Raw genomic sequence first — 18,652 nt, 5'->3', positions numbered from 1 at the left:
CTCTTCTCTTTTTCTCCACACTTTTTCGTCCCGCTAATTGCACGATCCGTGCGATAGGGTGCTTTTTACTGGAAAACTTTCTGCCGGATGATTCACCATTATTTTTGTCATAGATACTCATATTAACAAAGATCCAGCGTGACATAGAGAAGAGATAAATAGGTTAGGATACTAATAGGTTAGAATTTAAGCAAAAGAAATTTAGTAACATAGAAGTTAATGTGGATGAATTATTCAAACATGTAGAAGTTTGACAGACTCGACATTTGGAGAATTAACCCCTTGTCATATGATTTATTTCATCAAATATATCACTCAGTAACATCTATTCATTGCTACATCAAAACGAAGAAAGCTACAGTGTTCAATTATTCGGTGATCCTTGACTAAGTAAATTAGACTTGAACTTTACAATTTGAAGTATTTTGTAGGATTAAGAAATCCAATATTATTGACAGACTCGACATTTGAAGAATTAACCCCTTGTCATATGATTTATTTCATCAAATACATCACTCGCTAATAACTATTCCTTGCTACATCAAAAGAAAGAAAGCTACAGTGTTCAATTATTCGGTGATCCTTGACTAAGTAAATTAGACTTGAACTTTACAATTTGAAGTATTTTGTAGGATTAAGAAATCCAGTAAGATCTCATTTGAATTGTCACCAACCAAACTCGTCAAATGACATTCCACATTCCACTCAGCATAGCCAAATATTTTGCAGGTACTGCTGCAGGCGGCACTGGTGTGGGACGAAGTACACAGCGCTCCAGCGAAAAGAAACGACATCCTTGCGGGCACGGAATTCCTGTCAGTCTTCATAAACGGCGCCATGGCGACACCACCCCAGCGACGTAGAGGTTTCCGACGAGGACAGTCAACGACAATCGGGGACAGCGCAACAGCCGAGTCGCACCAGCACGAGGCATCGATTTACCGAATATCTCGAAATCCTGCCAACAGACAGGTCATCCCAAGAGCGCGGAACACCAGTGGCCGGGAAGAGGTGGTTCGTTTCTATCCGATAAGCCATAAAACCCTGGAGAACCGACAGCAGAACTTAGCCTCGTTGATCGACGAATTGGGCACCAGCAGCGATATATCGTCGACGAGATTAACGCCTCAGAGTCCGAGCACCACGGTTACGTCAGTGGCGTCTCGAGAGAAGGCACCGACGAGGACAAACGCTACCAATGCATCTAGCAAGCCAGTCAGTCGGCAAAAGGTCATAGGCGTCAGCGTGACATCCACAGTGGAAGCCACGCCGTACAAGGTCAGGGTGGAGCACTACGATGCCGGTGATTCGACCGTTGTCACCCGAGCTCCAGGTTCTGCCAGCAGTTCCTTGAGAGAGTCGAAAGAACGGAGTACCACGGTGAGGCCTCTACCGACGAGAACGACCACCACCGCGAGAACGACGACTGTCACGACGAAGACGTCGACGGTGATGTCACCCTCCTCCAGCTTCGTCACCGAGGAGCTCAGCAACATCGTGTCCGAGTCGAACAGGAGCGAGTTCTCCGTCGACGAAGGTTCACCGAGCACCAGCTGGCGGGGCCAAGGTTCGGTAACTCCTGGACCAGCAACGAAGCACACGCCTACCTACGTCGAACATCGAACGGAGGTCAACGTCTCCTCGCCTAACTCTCAGGAGGACATGATAACTCTTCCTACGGAGGAAAATTACGAGCTGCCGGAAGAGAACGCGGAACCAAAGGAGTACAACGAGGAGCCAGAAGAACGTTTTCAGGCGCAAGGTCGGAAGGCCGGTAGACATTACGATACTTCGCAGTACAATCGACCTGGCTCCAAAATGTACTCCCAGTCGTCGAAGAACTACAAATCGTCACGACCGTACGAACCAGCGAAGCTGTATAACGAACCGGCGAAAGTGTACGGGGAACCAGAGAAAGTGTACGGAGAACCTGCCAAGGTGTACAGCGAGCCTGCCAAGGTTTACAGCGAGCCGGCGAAAGTGTACGGGGAACCAGCCAAGGTGTACAGCGAACCCGCGAAGGTCTACGGTGAACCTGAAAAGGTCTACTCGGAACCGTCCAAGGTCTACTCGGAACCGGCCAAGATTTACTCCGAGCCGGCTAAGGTTTACTCGCAACCCGCCAAAGTGTACAGCGAGCCTAGCAAGATTTACGATTCCGAGGGGGAGCCGTTGAATCGGCAGCACGCCGGGGAACCTGAACAGAATTACGAAGTCGACGAGTCGGTCAGTGTGAGCAGCAATGGGAACGTTCATGGGCCTCAACTGATCCTCACGGAGCCCTCGAACGCTTCCGAGGTCGAGGATGGCCACAAAGTAGGCTACGTGGTCGAGGGCAGGAACTACAGGAAATACAGGGTCGAGGAGAGGACTCCGGATGGCTTCATCGTCGGGGAATACGGTGTGGTTAGCCACGATGATGGCTCGTTGAGAGGTGTACGGTACACCGCGGACGGGACTATCAATCCTCGACTGATTTATGACGCATTGATGAAGTTCCTTGCTCTATGAGAGAACGAGGATAATTTTAGAATGAAGTGCACGAAGTCGACCCATCGCGTAGCTTTGCTCGATGTTCGAACTTAACGACTGATCTTTTCAATTGCTCGCAAACCAACTGCCTCAGAAATTAATGTTAATTTTGATCGGATATCGCGTGGATCTCTGTAGATTTGTCGAACGTTCTTTCTCTCGGTGAAACCGAGATGCACGAGTAGAAGAGAACGTAATATATTTGCAATGATAAAAGTGATGTAGAGTAACGTTATCATTGAGAAAATATCGGTAGAGATTGTATAGCTTTTAGATCTGATGGCCATCGGTGACTAGTACCGTCATTATTCAATTTAATTTAATCAAACGCAAGGAATGAAAGACGACTTTGAGTACCGTTCATAAATTTAATAGCGACATTAACGTGGATCAGTGACTAATGAAACCATCGTATCCTTGATAATTTTTATTGAAGTGCAACGGTACATCTGGCTTCTACTGCAGATTTGTGACTTTTAGCCGATGACACAAGCTATGATCATTGAAATAAAAATAGTCAATGTGCAAGTTGCTATAAATATTGATGATTTTTAATTTCATTGTTAAGAGTTAATAATAGAAAATCTTTGAAAGAACACTAAGTGTCCTTTAGTGGATACTTTTTGTTCAATATGTAGAAATCTCAGAATTTTACAAGCTGAAACTTTCAATGTTACAAACTTAATTCGAAGATCACAATTTCTACATCTTTTATTACGAATTTAAAAATTTGAACAATTAAGATTTTCACGCGGTCGTTGATCAGCTGCTCTCTGAATTCAATGTCAAATACGTAAGAATAAGCACAATAATGCATCTAATAAGTATCAAAGATAAGCTGGTTGAGCTGGATAATGCCGATAGCAATCTTCGTCACCCAGTCGTTTCTGCGGCCTGGGAAAGGTCACGGTGATCCTCACGCTGGTTTCGCGATCCACTCTTTCATCAGAGACGTTGAAATTATAAAGGATACGAAGTTACACAGTATTCATGAACAACGAGAAAACTGGAAAAATTATACAACACGAGGACACACTTTCAATTTTATTCAATTTTCATTTTCATGTGCAAGATAAAAAATTTTTATTCAATACTTTCTTCCTTCATTTTCTAAAATTGTGTTTCTAAAATTGGTGTCCTGTTAATCATTTTTAAGGGACTCTGTCTAAAATTGATGTTCTTTTGATCAAGTTTTGTGGACTATGTCTAAAATTGCTGGTCTGTTAATAATTTTTAATGGACTGTGTCTAAAATTGATGTGCTTTTGATCAAGTTTTGTGGACTATGTCCAAAATTGCTGGTCTGTTAATAATTTTTAATGGACTCTGTCTAAAATTGATATTTTTTTGATCAATTTTTGTGGACTATGTCTAAAATTGCTGTTCTGTTAATAATTTATAAGGGACTGTGTCTAAAATTGATATTCTTTTGATCAACTTTTGTGGAATATGTCTAGAATTGCTGGTTTGTTAATAATTTTTAATGGACTCTGTCTAAAATTGATATTCTTTCGATCAATTTTCATGGACTATGTCTACAATTGTTGTTCTGTTAAAAACTTTCAATAGACACTATCTAAAATTGTCATTCTGTTGAACATAGTCATTTGAGTACAATTTTAATATTTCACAATGAGTCATAACACTGTATGAATAAACACAATTTTTCCATCAATATCATTTATAAAAATTTGACTGCTAATGTTCAAAATTTAAAATGAAATCATAATACAATATTACCTATAATGAATTAAGAAAGTGTGGCAACTGCGACTCGTGTTTACAAGAACCTAACCTAACCACATTACAAGCTCCCAAAACGTGAGCTCAAAAAATGAAACGAAACAAAAAACATTCCATAAAAGTAGATATAACACGATAGTTATTATAACATAACCGTTTCTAAAACGCTAAAGTTATAATTTAAGAATCGAATTCGTCCAAAGCGACGCGACAAAGTCGACCAAAACGAAAATGACTGATTCCTTCGCTCTTGCCAACGCAGCTGCCTCAACGATTAATTTTAAGGACCTAACCATGCGATCTGGGATCTAAGAATCCGACGATAAAGTATATAATTCGCAATTTGGACGTCGAAGCACGTGTTCATCGTATCGGGAGATGTTCGCTGGACGATTCGAAACGCGGGGAATTCGAAATGACATTGTGAAACTTGACAAATGAAAGTGCTCTGGGTGGCGAAAGTATATATAAACTTTTGTGTGCTGCCCGAGATGGCCTTTTGACTCGCGTCAGTGACTCCTGCATCGAGGAACATTTCTTTTACCTTCGTCTAGCGATTCCTCGTGTGGAGATCCTCGATCGTGGCTCCTCGTAGTTGCGTAATTTTTGTGATCGTGTTAACCCTTTCGCTGCGATGCGTAAGACTTCTCGAGCAACTGTATTCTCACAGCTGTTGTATTTCTGCATCTAACTGTAAATTGTGTCTTTTCCAAAAATTAACTTTATCGATATTTTCTATGAAGCTCAGAATAAAATTTAATAAAACTACCTTTAAATGTAAACTTACATTTAAATTGAATGTAACATATATTATAATGTGACAAACATAATGTCACATAAAATGTGGCAGATATTTTCACAGAAAAACCAGCCACATTTTGAAATATAGAACGTCAAGATAAGTTGTTTTAGGTTAACATAGTTTTTAAACACTTTATCAAGAAATTGTAGAAAAAATTCATAATTAGAAGGAAGTTTTGTCTGATGCCACATAGGGTTTGTCCTTAAACTCTCAGCAGAATATTCTATAAATTAAAATCATAAGAATATGTTGTATAAATGTCGGGTCTTAAATTGAGGGATATACTTGAAACAAGAAAATTGGCCTACTAATTGTGAAACACCCTGTAAATACGAAAAAGTCGTACGTAACATCGAATAAAAAAATCGTCACTAAGCTGTGAAAATACAGATGTTCGACTATTTTTCTGTGTGTAAACAAAATACAGCAATTATCGATCAGGGTGTCGATGGTAGAAAAATGTTTCGCAACCGCCTAGAAATAAGTAATAAAATCGTAACTTATCGGCGATCGCGATTAGCGAAAGGAACGCCGTAGTGAAAGGGTAAAACGCAAATCCGTTTTTCGTCGAGTGTTACAATTAGAAATAATGACGGAGAGATGGCACGGTGTCTTATTCGGTTACTATTGCTTTCGATTGACTGTTGTGCGAATACTTGTCTCTTCCCTTATTTAATTATGTTCTACTCGTATCATTAATTGTAAAGGAATTAAGCAGCGGAAGATCTTGAGAAGAGAGAAAAGAAAGGTCGTGTACTGTCACGGCGACGCTTCTGTGATGAAAAAAAGCGCATCGAGAAGTCGCAGCTGCCAGGGCCTCCCCTTTTCGAATTTCCCTTTAATTGTAAGCTTATTTAATTCGATTCATTTAGCGATAGTTGAAGGCTCCGCAGCTGCGATGAACCTGCTGACTTGTCACGGCAGCGTATCTGTGCTAAGTTTGTTAGTTTTCGAAGTTCTTAGGAACTGCTCACTTGACGAGAAGCCGTAGGACGTAAGACGATATTGTTATTTTATTTCGAGTTAACCCTTTCGCTGTGGATACCATAATCAACATGATCAATCATGTGGTTAATCATCAGACATAAAAATCTATGACTATCAAATTTGTTTGTTTTATGCAAAATAAAATATGAAACTCTAAGATGAATATAAAAGTCGAATACATGAATAGTATGAATAATATTAATACTAAAATGGTCAAATACTTGTTAAACGTTAGTAGATAGACGCTTGTTGAATTATTAATAAAAATTGGTATTCGTATACAGTCACTTTACATACCAATTTCAACATTCTTTTATTAGACAATTTTTGGAAAAAAAAAAAATGTATGACTCTTTTGCTATATCTTAAAATTACAATAATGTATTAAATTTGGCAGAATTGTAACATGTTGTGTCTGTTTTGGATCAAACTCTGGAGTCTTCTATTTCCAAAATTCTATTAATAAATAAATAATCTTCTATTTCATTAAATAAATATTTTTCATGAAATGAAGCTTGAAAAGTGACTATTCTGAACTTCAAAAAATTTCTGTAGAAATCAAACGAATCAAATGAAGGTTTAATAAAAAAAGATTTCAAATATTTGACCATCATGAAAAGAAAGTTGAAATATCAGTTTAAAGAATAAATAAATTGAAGGATAATTATCGTGCAATAAATACCGCAGCAAAAGGGTTAAATAACTCATTCTTCCTCATTACCTCAATCTTTGAGATAGTTCCTCCTGCCACTTAAACGAAACGTATCACACGCGTACTCACCTTAAATTATATACGATATGTCGATCGTTCCCATGTGCATGCGCTCAAAGTATACCCCCATCGACGATTTTTGATCATTGGTGTTTTGATTGCGTCGAAACGATTCCCGAAACATCGTTCGTTCGAATGTTGCTCATCCTCGTAGGTTAAGTGCGTGTTCATTGCCTTTACCTTTGCATGTAAGCGATAAAGTATTCCGATATGTTACAGGTAATATCGTTTTATTCTAAGGACTTCATTACGTTACGCGTACATCGTAGCATAATGTTTATTATTAAAATGATTATGTATAGCGCTGTGCAACCATTTGTCATTTCTCGAAAGCAACTTTGTAATAAATTCCATTGTCATAATATCATTGTGCTTGAATTTTATTACCTGATTGACTTAATAACTTAATAATGACTTATTTATTTGATGATATCATCGTGTTAGAGCTATGAGAAAATCAAATTTGGAATTTTAGTAAGTTTGGTAATTTTGGTAATTTTGGTAATTTTGGTACTTTTGGTAACTTTGGTAATTTAGGAAATTTAGGAAATTTTGGTAAGTTAGGAAACTTTGGTAATTCTAGTAATTTAGGAAATTTTGGTAATATAGGAAATTTTGGTAATTTAGGAAATTTAGGAAATATAGGATATTTTGGTAATTTAGGAAATTTAGGAAATTTAGGAAATTTAGGAAATTTAGGAAATTTAGGAAATTTAGGAAATTTAGGAAATTTTGGTAATTTTGTAATTTGGAGCAATGGAGATTTGGAAATTTAGAAATTTGGAATTTTGGCAATTTCCTAATTTGGTGCAATGGGAATTAGGAAATTTAGAAATTTGATGATTTGGTAATTGGAGCAATGAGAATTTGAGAATTTAGAATTTTGGTAATTTTGTAATTTGGGGCAATGGAGATTTGGAAATTTGGAAATTTGGAAATTTGGAATTTTGGCAATTTCCTAATTTGGTGCATTGGGAATTAGGAAATTTAGAGATTTGATGATTTGGTAATTGGAGCAATGAGAATTTGAGAATTTAGAATTTTGGTAATTTTGTAATTTGGGAGAATGGAGATTTGAAAATTTGGAATTTTGGTCATTTTCTAATTTGGAGCAATGGGAATTAGGAAATTTAGATATTTGATGATTTGGTAATTTGGAGCAATGGGAATTTGGAAATTTGGAATTTTGGTAATTTTATAATTTGAGGCAATAGATATTCAGAACTTTGGAATTTTGATAATTAGAATTTGGAACAATAGAAACCTAGAAGTGTGGAAATTCGGTAGTTTACTAACCTACAAAAATAACGTAGAAAATTTAGAAATTTCTATATTTGGTAATTTAGTACCTTAGACCAATGGTAACATAGCAAATAAAAATTCTCCCAATTTAATATCAATTTTGAAACTAAACAAACTTCTAATTCTCACTCCAGAATAAATACATTCCTCCACGTCGCCATTTTCCCCGCGAAATTCTATCACGCACAACCCAAAACAAGCAATCCCTACAAAGAATAATGTCAATCACGTTTGCAGTATATTTCCCACCGATATCAGAATACCGAAGTAAATTCTTCTTGCAGGCAATTTTCATAATGATCTCTCAAAAGTGGTTTCCCCTCAGAGCAAGGTTAGCTCTTTGCACAATCGAAACCAACGTGTACTCGCTAGTTTGCCTGGCTAAAAAAAATGATTTATACGATGATTATGGACATGAATGGAAGCCGATAATGGGACGGTTGTAGAGGTGAAAAGGTATTGAGCGATCAACTTAAGAGAATAAAGGGCTGTAACTGGTCAGCGAAGCACCTATAGAACTAATCATACGACAATAATTCACACTTATGAACTTTAATCCGTGCTCTCGATCGAATCGACGTTGTGATTTTATCGGGACGTGAAAGAAAAATTAATTTAAATATCATGAACACGCAGCCGCAGGCTATGAAACGTTGAAGGTACATGGCGTGTTATTAAATGGGCAAGGAGCCACGGATGCAAAGATTGCTTTTTAAAATGTTGTTTCTTTTATGGGGAATCCGTCGTACGTTCGATTTATAACCTCTTATTGTATTTACAGGATTTGTGCAATTATATTGGATATTTTTGACTAATTCAAAATTGTTTCTACAAAAATGTGAGGTTAGAATTTTATTTCATAGTTAGAACTTTTTGGTTAGTTTTTATTATACGTGGACATTTCTGAAATGTTGAGGGAGGATCTTATTAATATTATTATAATGTTAAATAGTTTAGTATAAATTACTAAATGATACTGTATATCATATTTATTTTAGTATTTTAGTACTAGTTTATAGGGGTAGTTTATTCGAACAAGCTCACATAAATGTTTCTTTAAATTTTAGTAGTATATGAAATATTTTATACGTTATTCAAATTTTCTTAAAAGTCCAGTATGTTGCAAGGGTACTTTTTTCTCTAAATTTTTCTTTTTTAAGGAATTTCTCAAAAGACTAATATTCTGCAAGAATAAATTTCTCCTCTAAAATTTTTTTTTTAAGAAATATTCAAGAGGCCTCCTTCTTTAGAAGTACATATTATTTCTATCACGTCGCAAATTAAATAAAGCATTCTGACTCCATATCCACAATTATATAATTACACCCATAAATTCATAATTATCAGTCACCGTAATTCAATACTTATTTACACAAAAATATTACAGTCCAACATTTTTGAGCTCGTTTCATAATATCACAGGGAGAGAATTTTTCCAGTAAAGCTGTAATTAGTTAATGATGTCTCTGTAACTAATGTAACATAATTTCATAGCAGTAACCTTGCAGTGAATTCTGTGCAGTCGATATGTTCATTCCGAGACAGATGCAATTGATACAAATTTAATAATTACTCCTTAGAACGCTCGTTCCTCTTTGACATATTGAATAAATACTCTGGTGGAAAGCTAGTAATCAAAATATTTGAAGGTGAGAATTATCCTTTATTCGAATCGGTAAATCAAAGGTGATCACTGCAGAGTATAGCCATCTGCGCTGCTTCAAAATTGTGATTAATATCGACCTCTGGAGATAATTACTGTACGATCTTTGTGCTTGTTATATCTTTCATCGACGGAGTATTAATAACGTGTTGTTCACGGTCTTGTATTTAGAAGTGGTTGCTATGTCTGAATATATTTTTTTGGTAGTAGTAGTCTGGTAGATATAAATTTTGCAATTTATAAATTTAAAAATTTACAAGTTTAGAAAGTTTAGAAGTTTGGAAGTTTAGAAGTATAGAAGTTTACAAGTTAAAATATTTACAAGTATACAAGTTTACAATTTTACAATTTTGCAATTTTACAATTTTACAATTTTACAATTTTACAATTTTACAATTTTACAATTTTACAATTTTACAATTTTACAATTTTACAATTTTACAATTTTACAATTTTACAATTTTACAATTTTACAATTTTACAATTTTACAATTTTGCAATTTTACAATTTTACAATTTTGCAATTTTGCAATTTTACAATTTTACAATTTTACAATTTTACAACTTTACAACTTTACAATTTTACAATTTTACTATTTTAGAAATTTACAAGTTTACAATTTTACAATTTTAGTATTTTAGAAATTTACAAGTTTACAAGTTTACAATTTTACAATTTTAATATTTTAGAAATTTACAAGTTTACAAGTTTACAATTTTACAATTTTACTATTTTAGAAATTTACAAGTTTACAAATTTACAGACTTATACATTTAAAAATTCACAAGTTCACAAATTTACAAATCTGTATATTTAAAAATTCACAAGTTTACAAATGTACAAACTTATACATTTAAAAATTCACAAGTTTACAAATTTACAAACTTATACATTTAAAAATTCACAAGTTCACAAATTTACAAATTGACACATTCAAAAATATACAAGTTCATAAATGTACAAATTTACACATTTAAAAATTGAGAAATTCATAAATTTACAAATTGACACATTCAAAAATATACAAGTTCATAAATGTACAAGTATACACATTTAAAAATTGAGAAATTCATAAATTTACATATTTATACATTAAAAAATGTACAAGTTCATAAATTTACAAATTGATCGATTAAAAAATGTACAACTTCATAAATTTACAAATTCAACCATTTAAAAATACACAAATACTTAAATATATTTACAAAAATACTAAATGCTACCAACATTTATTACCGTCATTATAATAAATGACTACAAGCATCCTGCAGATATTAATTAATCAAAACTCCGCTGTTCTACACAATTCCACCACAAACCCATCACTACAAACTCAACAAAAGCAAATTTCACCTATCATTCCCCACTTCCACAAATACCCCATCACAAAAAACTGTATACGTTTCAAATTACATTACCCCTTTGAAAAGGCCCTGTAAACCCCCAGTAACAATCTCTCAAAGAATAAAATTTCACGCCAACGTTAATCATCAAAATCTAGCGTCTGCAATCCAACACCTCTCATCTTTTCAGTGTCGGTAATTAATTTCCGAACGGTCTGTCATCTCGATTCCATAGATAGGCCCATGGCCACATTCGTCAATGTTCCCCGACGCTTTTTGCCCCTTATTAGCCAGCGACGAGAACCGGTAGCCTTTTATCCTTCTCGGGAAGATACATTTCACGCTTGTCAAACAAGTCATTTCTTTTCATCCAATCTTACCTGATCTGGATTCCAGGCCCGTTAAATTCGTCCGTGGGCGATAGAAACGGAACTCCGAGTGGATTAAAATACTTTCGATCGATAAGTTCCCCGTGGCTGATAGGTAACTTCAGCCAGGCCTGTTTCATTATCCTGGCGCCAGACAGGACTCTTTAGGGTCCACCGTGTTTTAGCCACGGGGGCAGTGAACGTCCTTGGTGTCTTTCTGGGGTCTTTCATCCTACGGGGTACGTTCGCCTCCGGTTCGACGCCTACTTAGCTGATGGGAAACGCGGATCAAGTCGTAAGACCACTTCTATGTCCGATATGGAAGTTTTATATGGGAATTGGAATTTTGCTATTGCTGAGACATCCTTTTATTGCGAGGTTTCGAATTTCTCGCCGAAATTTTTGGGGGACGTTTATGCCCCGTCTTGAAGCTTTCGTTTTGTGTTTGGTTGCTATTTTAGAGGCAGTTTGATGTGGGCGTTGAACTTCTTTAATGGGGAGGAGGTTTGGGTTAAAAATAGCTGGATGGGAAGTTTAGGGAAATATTTTTATTTAAATGGGAGGGTGGATACTGAGATGGGATTCCAGGTTTTGGGAAAGTGGTAATTCAGTTATAATTTGGGAATGGCGAATTGTGTACTTTTGGTGGGATCTATAAACTCAGGTATAATTAACTCTTCAAAATTTAGTATTTCATAAGTTTATTGCAATTAGGTAATCTGAAAATGTTTTTAGGTATTTTTTAAGAAATATTACGTTATATATGAATTTATAAGTTTACAGTAAAAATCGAGATTTTATGTAAGCCATTTAACTATAAAAATAGATTCTAGATTTTTTGAAAATTTTGGTAGATGAAGTGAAAAGTTATTACTTAATAACAAGACAAAATTATTATTATTACTTAAGAAGACAAAAATAAAAACAACTTCAAATACACTATTTAATGAACAGTAGACATAGATTTTATTAAATTTCTTTCACGCAAAAATTTAACAGTATCATAAAAATTTTAAGGGATGTACAAATTAAAGACAAAAATTGTTTTAGTATTAAACAGTTAAAATGTTTTTTTACATCAAGTGTTGAGTTTACCTTTTGGTAAATTGGTGAATTTATAATGAAACATAGGCAAAACTTCAGAAAACCTTTAAAATTTTTTAAATAAACTATTTTTTGCGAAAGATGAGAATGGTTTTTGGCGACATGAGAAAGAATTTTTTACCATTTATAAATCATGTCATTTCCTACATCATCGACGAAATACAGTATACTGTGCGAAGTGTTCTGAACAAATAATTCACATCTTTTGACCCACAGAATATATTGCAAACAGCATAAAATCAATATTAATAAATAAAATCAGCATTAATTAAATTTTTATAAAAATTGAACTTGTGGCGCCATCTCTCCGGCAAACAGGGTGAACTACACACTTTTGGAACTGTAGTTTAATTAGTTCTCATCTTCCACCACTAGATGGCGCAACACAAAACTCTGATACAGAAATTGTCTTCTATATTTAATCATTCTGAATTTAATTTAAATACATGTTCTTGATTGAAGATTTAATTTCAGAATGAATAGAAAACCATTTTTGTTTTTAAAATAAAATTGAATACGATAGAACTATGGTTGTTTTAAACATTCATCATTTGTTCAAAATTGTAAACAGAACTTTACTTTACCGACAGCTGTAATCACAGAATTCTTCTTAACCGACGACTCTGATGATCACAACAGTAATTATGATTAGCCTAAGATTGGTTAAAAATTGTTAATAGTTTTGTAAAATCAAGGCAGTTCGAAGTTAATTGGTCTTGCACTCCAATATAATTTTAGAACAATTTAGACATACTGTGTCTCGTCGATAATATAGAGAATTGATTGATCAATTGATTTTGTAAAAGCCTCTGCTATGATCATTAGCCCATAGAGAATAACAATAATCAAATGTTTTCCTTCAAATCGCCAAAAATTATTCCCACAGATCTTTCCTTTTGAGAAAAGAAGCTTGTCTGCAAAAATTAACCAAAATCGGAAAATGTGATTTTCCAAAGTTTCCCCATTTATCTGCACACAGTCGTACCTACAATATGCAACCCTTTAAATCCTAAACATCGGTAAGACAGAAAATTAACTTATCTCAACACAGAGGTCCAACCACCATTCAGGATCAAATCCTGCAAAAGGCTTCAATCGTAGACGAGTAAATATCGCCACGTGTCTTTGTCACTCGACGTTATCCACCCGAGACAAGGAGACCATCGCAGCGCGAACGACGAGAATTGCACAACTGTGCAAAAGAGACGGCGAAACGACGACGGCTCATTGTGCAAATAATTGAAATACTAATCCCCTTTCCCGAGGTAGTGACAGTCACCTTAATCGAGCATTTAGAAGTGCGTGCTTGAGAGGGTGTGACCCCGGAACGATCCGCGCCACAGAAAGCGAAAAGCAAACGCGACACGCACGCGGCCCGCGGCTGTACACGTGACTCCGCATGCGACCACTTCAGGCTGTGTCTCTTTTACTTTTTCTGCTCTCATTTCAAGATGGGTTTGTGCTGGACGTTTGATGCCGATTTGTGACTCACACTCGAAATCGTACACCACAAATCGGTTTTTAATTTTGGATCAAAAATGCTTTGCATAAATGCTTGAGCATTCAATAATATTCCGAGTTTATTATTAATTGCATTCATGTCAAATTTTGTTGTATGTTTTATACAAAGTAAATTCTGGAACTCATAATTGTACATTACAAATAATTTTTCAATTTTGGATGAAAAATACGATGCTTGAGGAGCGGACATAACATTCAGGGTGTATTATTAATTAAATTCATGTGAAAGACAAAACGATATTTTATTATATATTTTATACAAAATAAATGTAGTAGGTCACACTCAAAATTGTACACCACAAATTGTTTTTCAATAATGAATAAAAATTGCAGTGTCTAACATAACGTTTCAGTAACAGATATGTAAGACTTTCAGTAACAGACTTCACTTATATTATGTATTGTACATGTGTAAAAAAGAATTGAAATTTTGTGACATATTTTGTACAAATATGTAGAATGACATATGCTAAAATTATGCATCTACAATAACTGTTTGATAAATCCTTCATACGGTAACCTAAAGGTGTAGTTGTATTTGTCTCATGTAGCATAACCTATCCTAATCGAATAATTTAATTACATTATACAGTTAGTGATTAAATTAGGTTAGGTAACGTTAGCAAATGTGAAAAGTGATTCTCACTCACCATTTCTATCGATATAGTAATTTAAAATAAATATTTTTTGTCCACATCTGAATACGTCACATGAGTTATACATGTGATATAACTACGTATGTCATGTATAACTCATGAGATGTAACTCTAGGAAACAATGATTAATAATTACTTTTAAAGCAAACAAAGTCCCTTTATTTGATAGAAGCAAATAAAAATGCTAATAGAAATATAACCAAAGAATTTATTAAACTTGTCAACTAGAAAATTTTGATCTGCCAATATCAGAATTTTGCCAACACCTTGCAGTGCAATTTCTCCTAAATCTAGCAAACCTCAAGCACTATCTAAATGTATAATTTGAGCAAACACCATGTAAAATATGGATGGTATTTGTTTCGTAACCACAACATGACTTACAATCAGTGTTCCAGTCGACCACCGGAGACCATCAACGGCATCCCCTGGGCCTCAATGAAGACGCGATCCGAGGGATCCTTCGGGCAACAATGGGTAGGTAAATGCGGAACAAGAAGCTCGGAACCTCGAATGACCGCCTACGGTGGATAATGAGGAAGAAATTAGTGGTGCGTGAAGGTACGAAGAGGCCACCTGTACCTTACCCTCCATCGTTCAGCTTCGGAGAAAGAGGCACTCGTACACATCCTTCGTCCTTCGTCGTCACTCCTCCCACGCTCTTATTTTTCAGAAAGGACTCGCCTCGTAACGCGAACGGGCACAAAGGTACTCCTCGAAGGCATTCAGCCGGCATAGATCCTCGATAAAACATTGAATGCCACTCCCTCTGTCCATTCATGCTCTCCTTCTTCTCCGTCGTAGTCCCTAGAAAAAGGACGTCTCATCTCGATCTAGAGATGTCTATGGACACGCATGACAGTGGGTGTCACTGAATTTTTATGCGACTCTCTGTGTTTATCGGCCCCTTTCAGATGCGACGTCACAATTGTGCACTCGGACGAGTGTAGCCTTCTTTTTCAGACAGCGTTTATTTGTGTCGTTTTGGGGATTTGGTTCACAAGAGTTTACAAATTCTTAAGTTCAGATTTGTGAAACTATGCTTCTTTTTTGGTAAAAGTACATCAAAGGAAATGCAAACCAACATGCACTATAATCATACACGCGAGAATTTACCCTCGCCCACACGTGGCTTGACCCATGGGAACCCATCGTAAACTCGTTGCTGTCATGTTTTAATCGTCAGATGGGCATCATTAGCCAACTAGGTTGTTGGGTACTGACAAGTGTTCTAGTTTCCGCTTGTAACATGAACACATGACACGAATAGTACACGATAAAATAACACAATTAATATTTTTCTAATGTCTTTTTGTGTATATGATATACATACTTTGCAGCACATATGATACACATACTGTGCAGCACATGTGGTATATATACTTCGCAGCACATATGATACACATACCTTGTAAATCATATGATACACATATTATAATAAGTATGATACACATACCTTGCACATATGACATACATACTTTGCAGCACATATGATACACATACTGTGCAGCACATATGATACTCATATTATAGCAAGTATGATACACATACCTTGCACATATGATATACATACTTTGCAGCATATTTGATATACATACTTTGCAGCACATATGATACACATACTGTGCAGCACATATAGTATACATACTTTACAGCACATATGATACACATACTGTGCAGCACTTATGGTATACATACTTTGCAACACATATGATACACATACTTTGCAGCACATATGATACACATACTATAGCAAGTATGATACTTTATTCAAAAAGTGAATCGACAAGAAGTAACCCAAATAAAAGAAACTTCCCTCAAATTCCCTGTTTCATGCATTTCGATAAGCTGAAGAGGTTAGGGGCCCTTCTACAAAGTCTCACGTGTAAAATCGCGAGGGTAAGGTGAAGGTGCTCGATGCGTTAATAGAAGCAAGAGTTGTCGCGGATTTCACAATGGCTCAGCGGGTGTTCGCGATATAAATATTTGTCTTCGACAAGATCCCGGGGTGTGAGCAAGTGCGAGCCTATGCGCGTAGACGGAGGGGTGAAAATAATGGCGACTCGACGAGGTGTGCGTCGAAAGCACGTGTGTGAATACAAAATGCCGGTGTGTTAAGGAGTTGGTCCTCGAGAAAGAAAGCGCACCACTTGAAAAACAAAAAACTAGCTTCGCGATGATCGACCCGCATGTCTTTGCTTGTCAAAAGTTTGTGGGAAAGTTTGCGGAGGAATATGAAATATCAAACCGTGTTCTCTGTAAATTTGAGATTATCGAATAAGTGAGAAGTATTTATATATCATGAATATTCGCATATTGATACCTGTATGCAAATTGGATATTTAAAAAATAATTTGCATGTGGAAAAATTGTCAAGTGCGATAAGGTCTTTCGAACAACAACCACAGCAATGATTGATTCGTCTTCTTATTCAGATAACATCGCGTTTGACACTAATATCTCAGTGTTGGTTCGTCCGGATGGGGCTAAAAGCCGCCCTCCCCAGAATCGGGACATCTACATTCAGTTTGCAGGATAATACCAGCACCTACAGATGGCAAGGACAAATCACTTAACACGATCTGGCTGCCTGCTACTTTTCCTTCGCCGAATGACAAATTATTTTCCATTATCACCTCCGATGACGTATGCTATCAAAGGTAAAATATGAGGACACTCTGTCCGGAACAGAGTTTAATTAAAGAAAGTGTCTGAGATCGTGTCGTTGCGATAATTTTACTCAAAAGTGTCTAATTAGCGAAACGGGCTGCGACTTGATCGATTATATTTTCAGTGAGAGGCGATGACTCGATTGTTTGGATGATTGATGCGTGAGATAAATTGTATCGATTTGCCTTTTGGGATTATCTTGTCTTTTTGTTTATGGTATTTAATATGTCTGGTTATTTATAGGACTTTATAGGAGTTTTATAGAAGCGTTTATGATGGATATTTGTGCAAATGCTTGTAGAACTAGATTTAGAAATTTTCTTGTGTAATACATTTTATTTATAATTTTATTCTAATAAAAATATTTTATAGTATGAATGCTGTAATAAATTTCTATTGAACAAATGTGGTGTGAATTGTATTTCACAATGTGTTAAATATGGTATGGTTAAATAACACACATACCATATGTGTTACATATGGTATTTCATATGTAGGATTGTATTTCTATACGATCAGAGTTTAAATTATATTATTTATGTAATTATTGTTATTCAGAATATCAGATAGTATAATAATTGACAAATTATTGTACTCGAACCAGTAACATAATAAAAGAATAGGAAATAACCTAAAAAAAATTAATTGCTTCTTCGTAATTTTTCTAGTTTTCTTAGCGTCACATGGACGTCCATTTTGTTCTCATTTTGCTATACGTGAATATTACAATTACTCGAAAAAATTGAAAGGAGATTAAATAAGAATTTGACAATATTCAACAGCTAATAGATGAGAATTATCATAAAATCTGAGAGTAGTTCAAAAGTGTAAATCATTAGGAAAACAGATGATTAGGTTATGTATTTAAAAGCAACAATTTGGACTAAATACGAACATGTTGACATTTGCAAATGAGTTCTCATATTAATTTGTTTTCTGTTTCTAAAGAATTGCCTTCCTATATTTACGTAGTATTCGTAATAGTTTGAAAATGGGTTACAGAAGTTAAAAATAGCATGCATTATCATTTTACTGTAGCTTAGTGACTAATTCTGGAAATAATTTCTTGCTTATTTTATCTTTAACTTTGTTGAATTCTATTAGTTTGGGACATGTTTATAACACGTTGTTAATACAACTAATATTTAATCAGAAAAATAGTGCAACTAAGAATAGAATTTATAAATAC

General features: G+C 35.3%; 1 protein-coding gene across 3 annotated transcripts in view; it reads left to right on the top strand.

Annotated features, from left to right (window-relative positions):
• The window catches only part of LOC100883063 (uncharacterized), a 72,317-nt gene extending 65,118 nt beyond the window's left edge, over positions 1–7,199 (top strand). For all 3 annotated transcript variants that reach the window (XM_012286587.2, XM_076533182.1, XM_076533183.1), the window contains one exon: positions 730–7,199. In XM_012286587.2, the coding sequence (XP_012141977.1) occupies positions 730–2,511 (1,782 nt within the window). In that variant the 3' untranslated portion in view covers positions 2,512–7,199. The remainder of the gene's footprint in view (positions 1–729) is intronic.
• Positions 7,200–18,652: the final 11,453 nt, after the last annotated feature.

The sequence above is a fragment of the Megachile rotundata genome, chromosome 7 (genome assembly GCF_050947335.1).
Source record: "Megachile rotundata isolate GNS110a chromosome 7, iyMegRotu1, whole genome shotgun sequence".
NCBI classification, from domain to species: domain Eukaryota; kingdom Metazoa; phylum Arthropoda; class Insecta; order Hymenoptera; family Megachilidae; genus Megachile; species Megachile rotundata.
The sequence above is the reverse complement of the archived record's forward strand: the minus strand, read 5'-3'. Positions and strand labels throughout refer to the sequence as shown.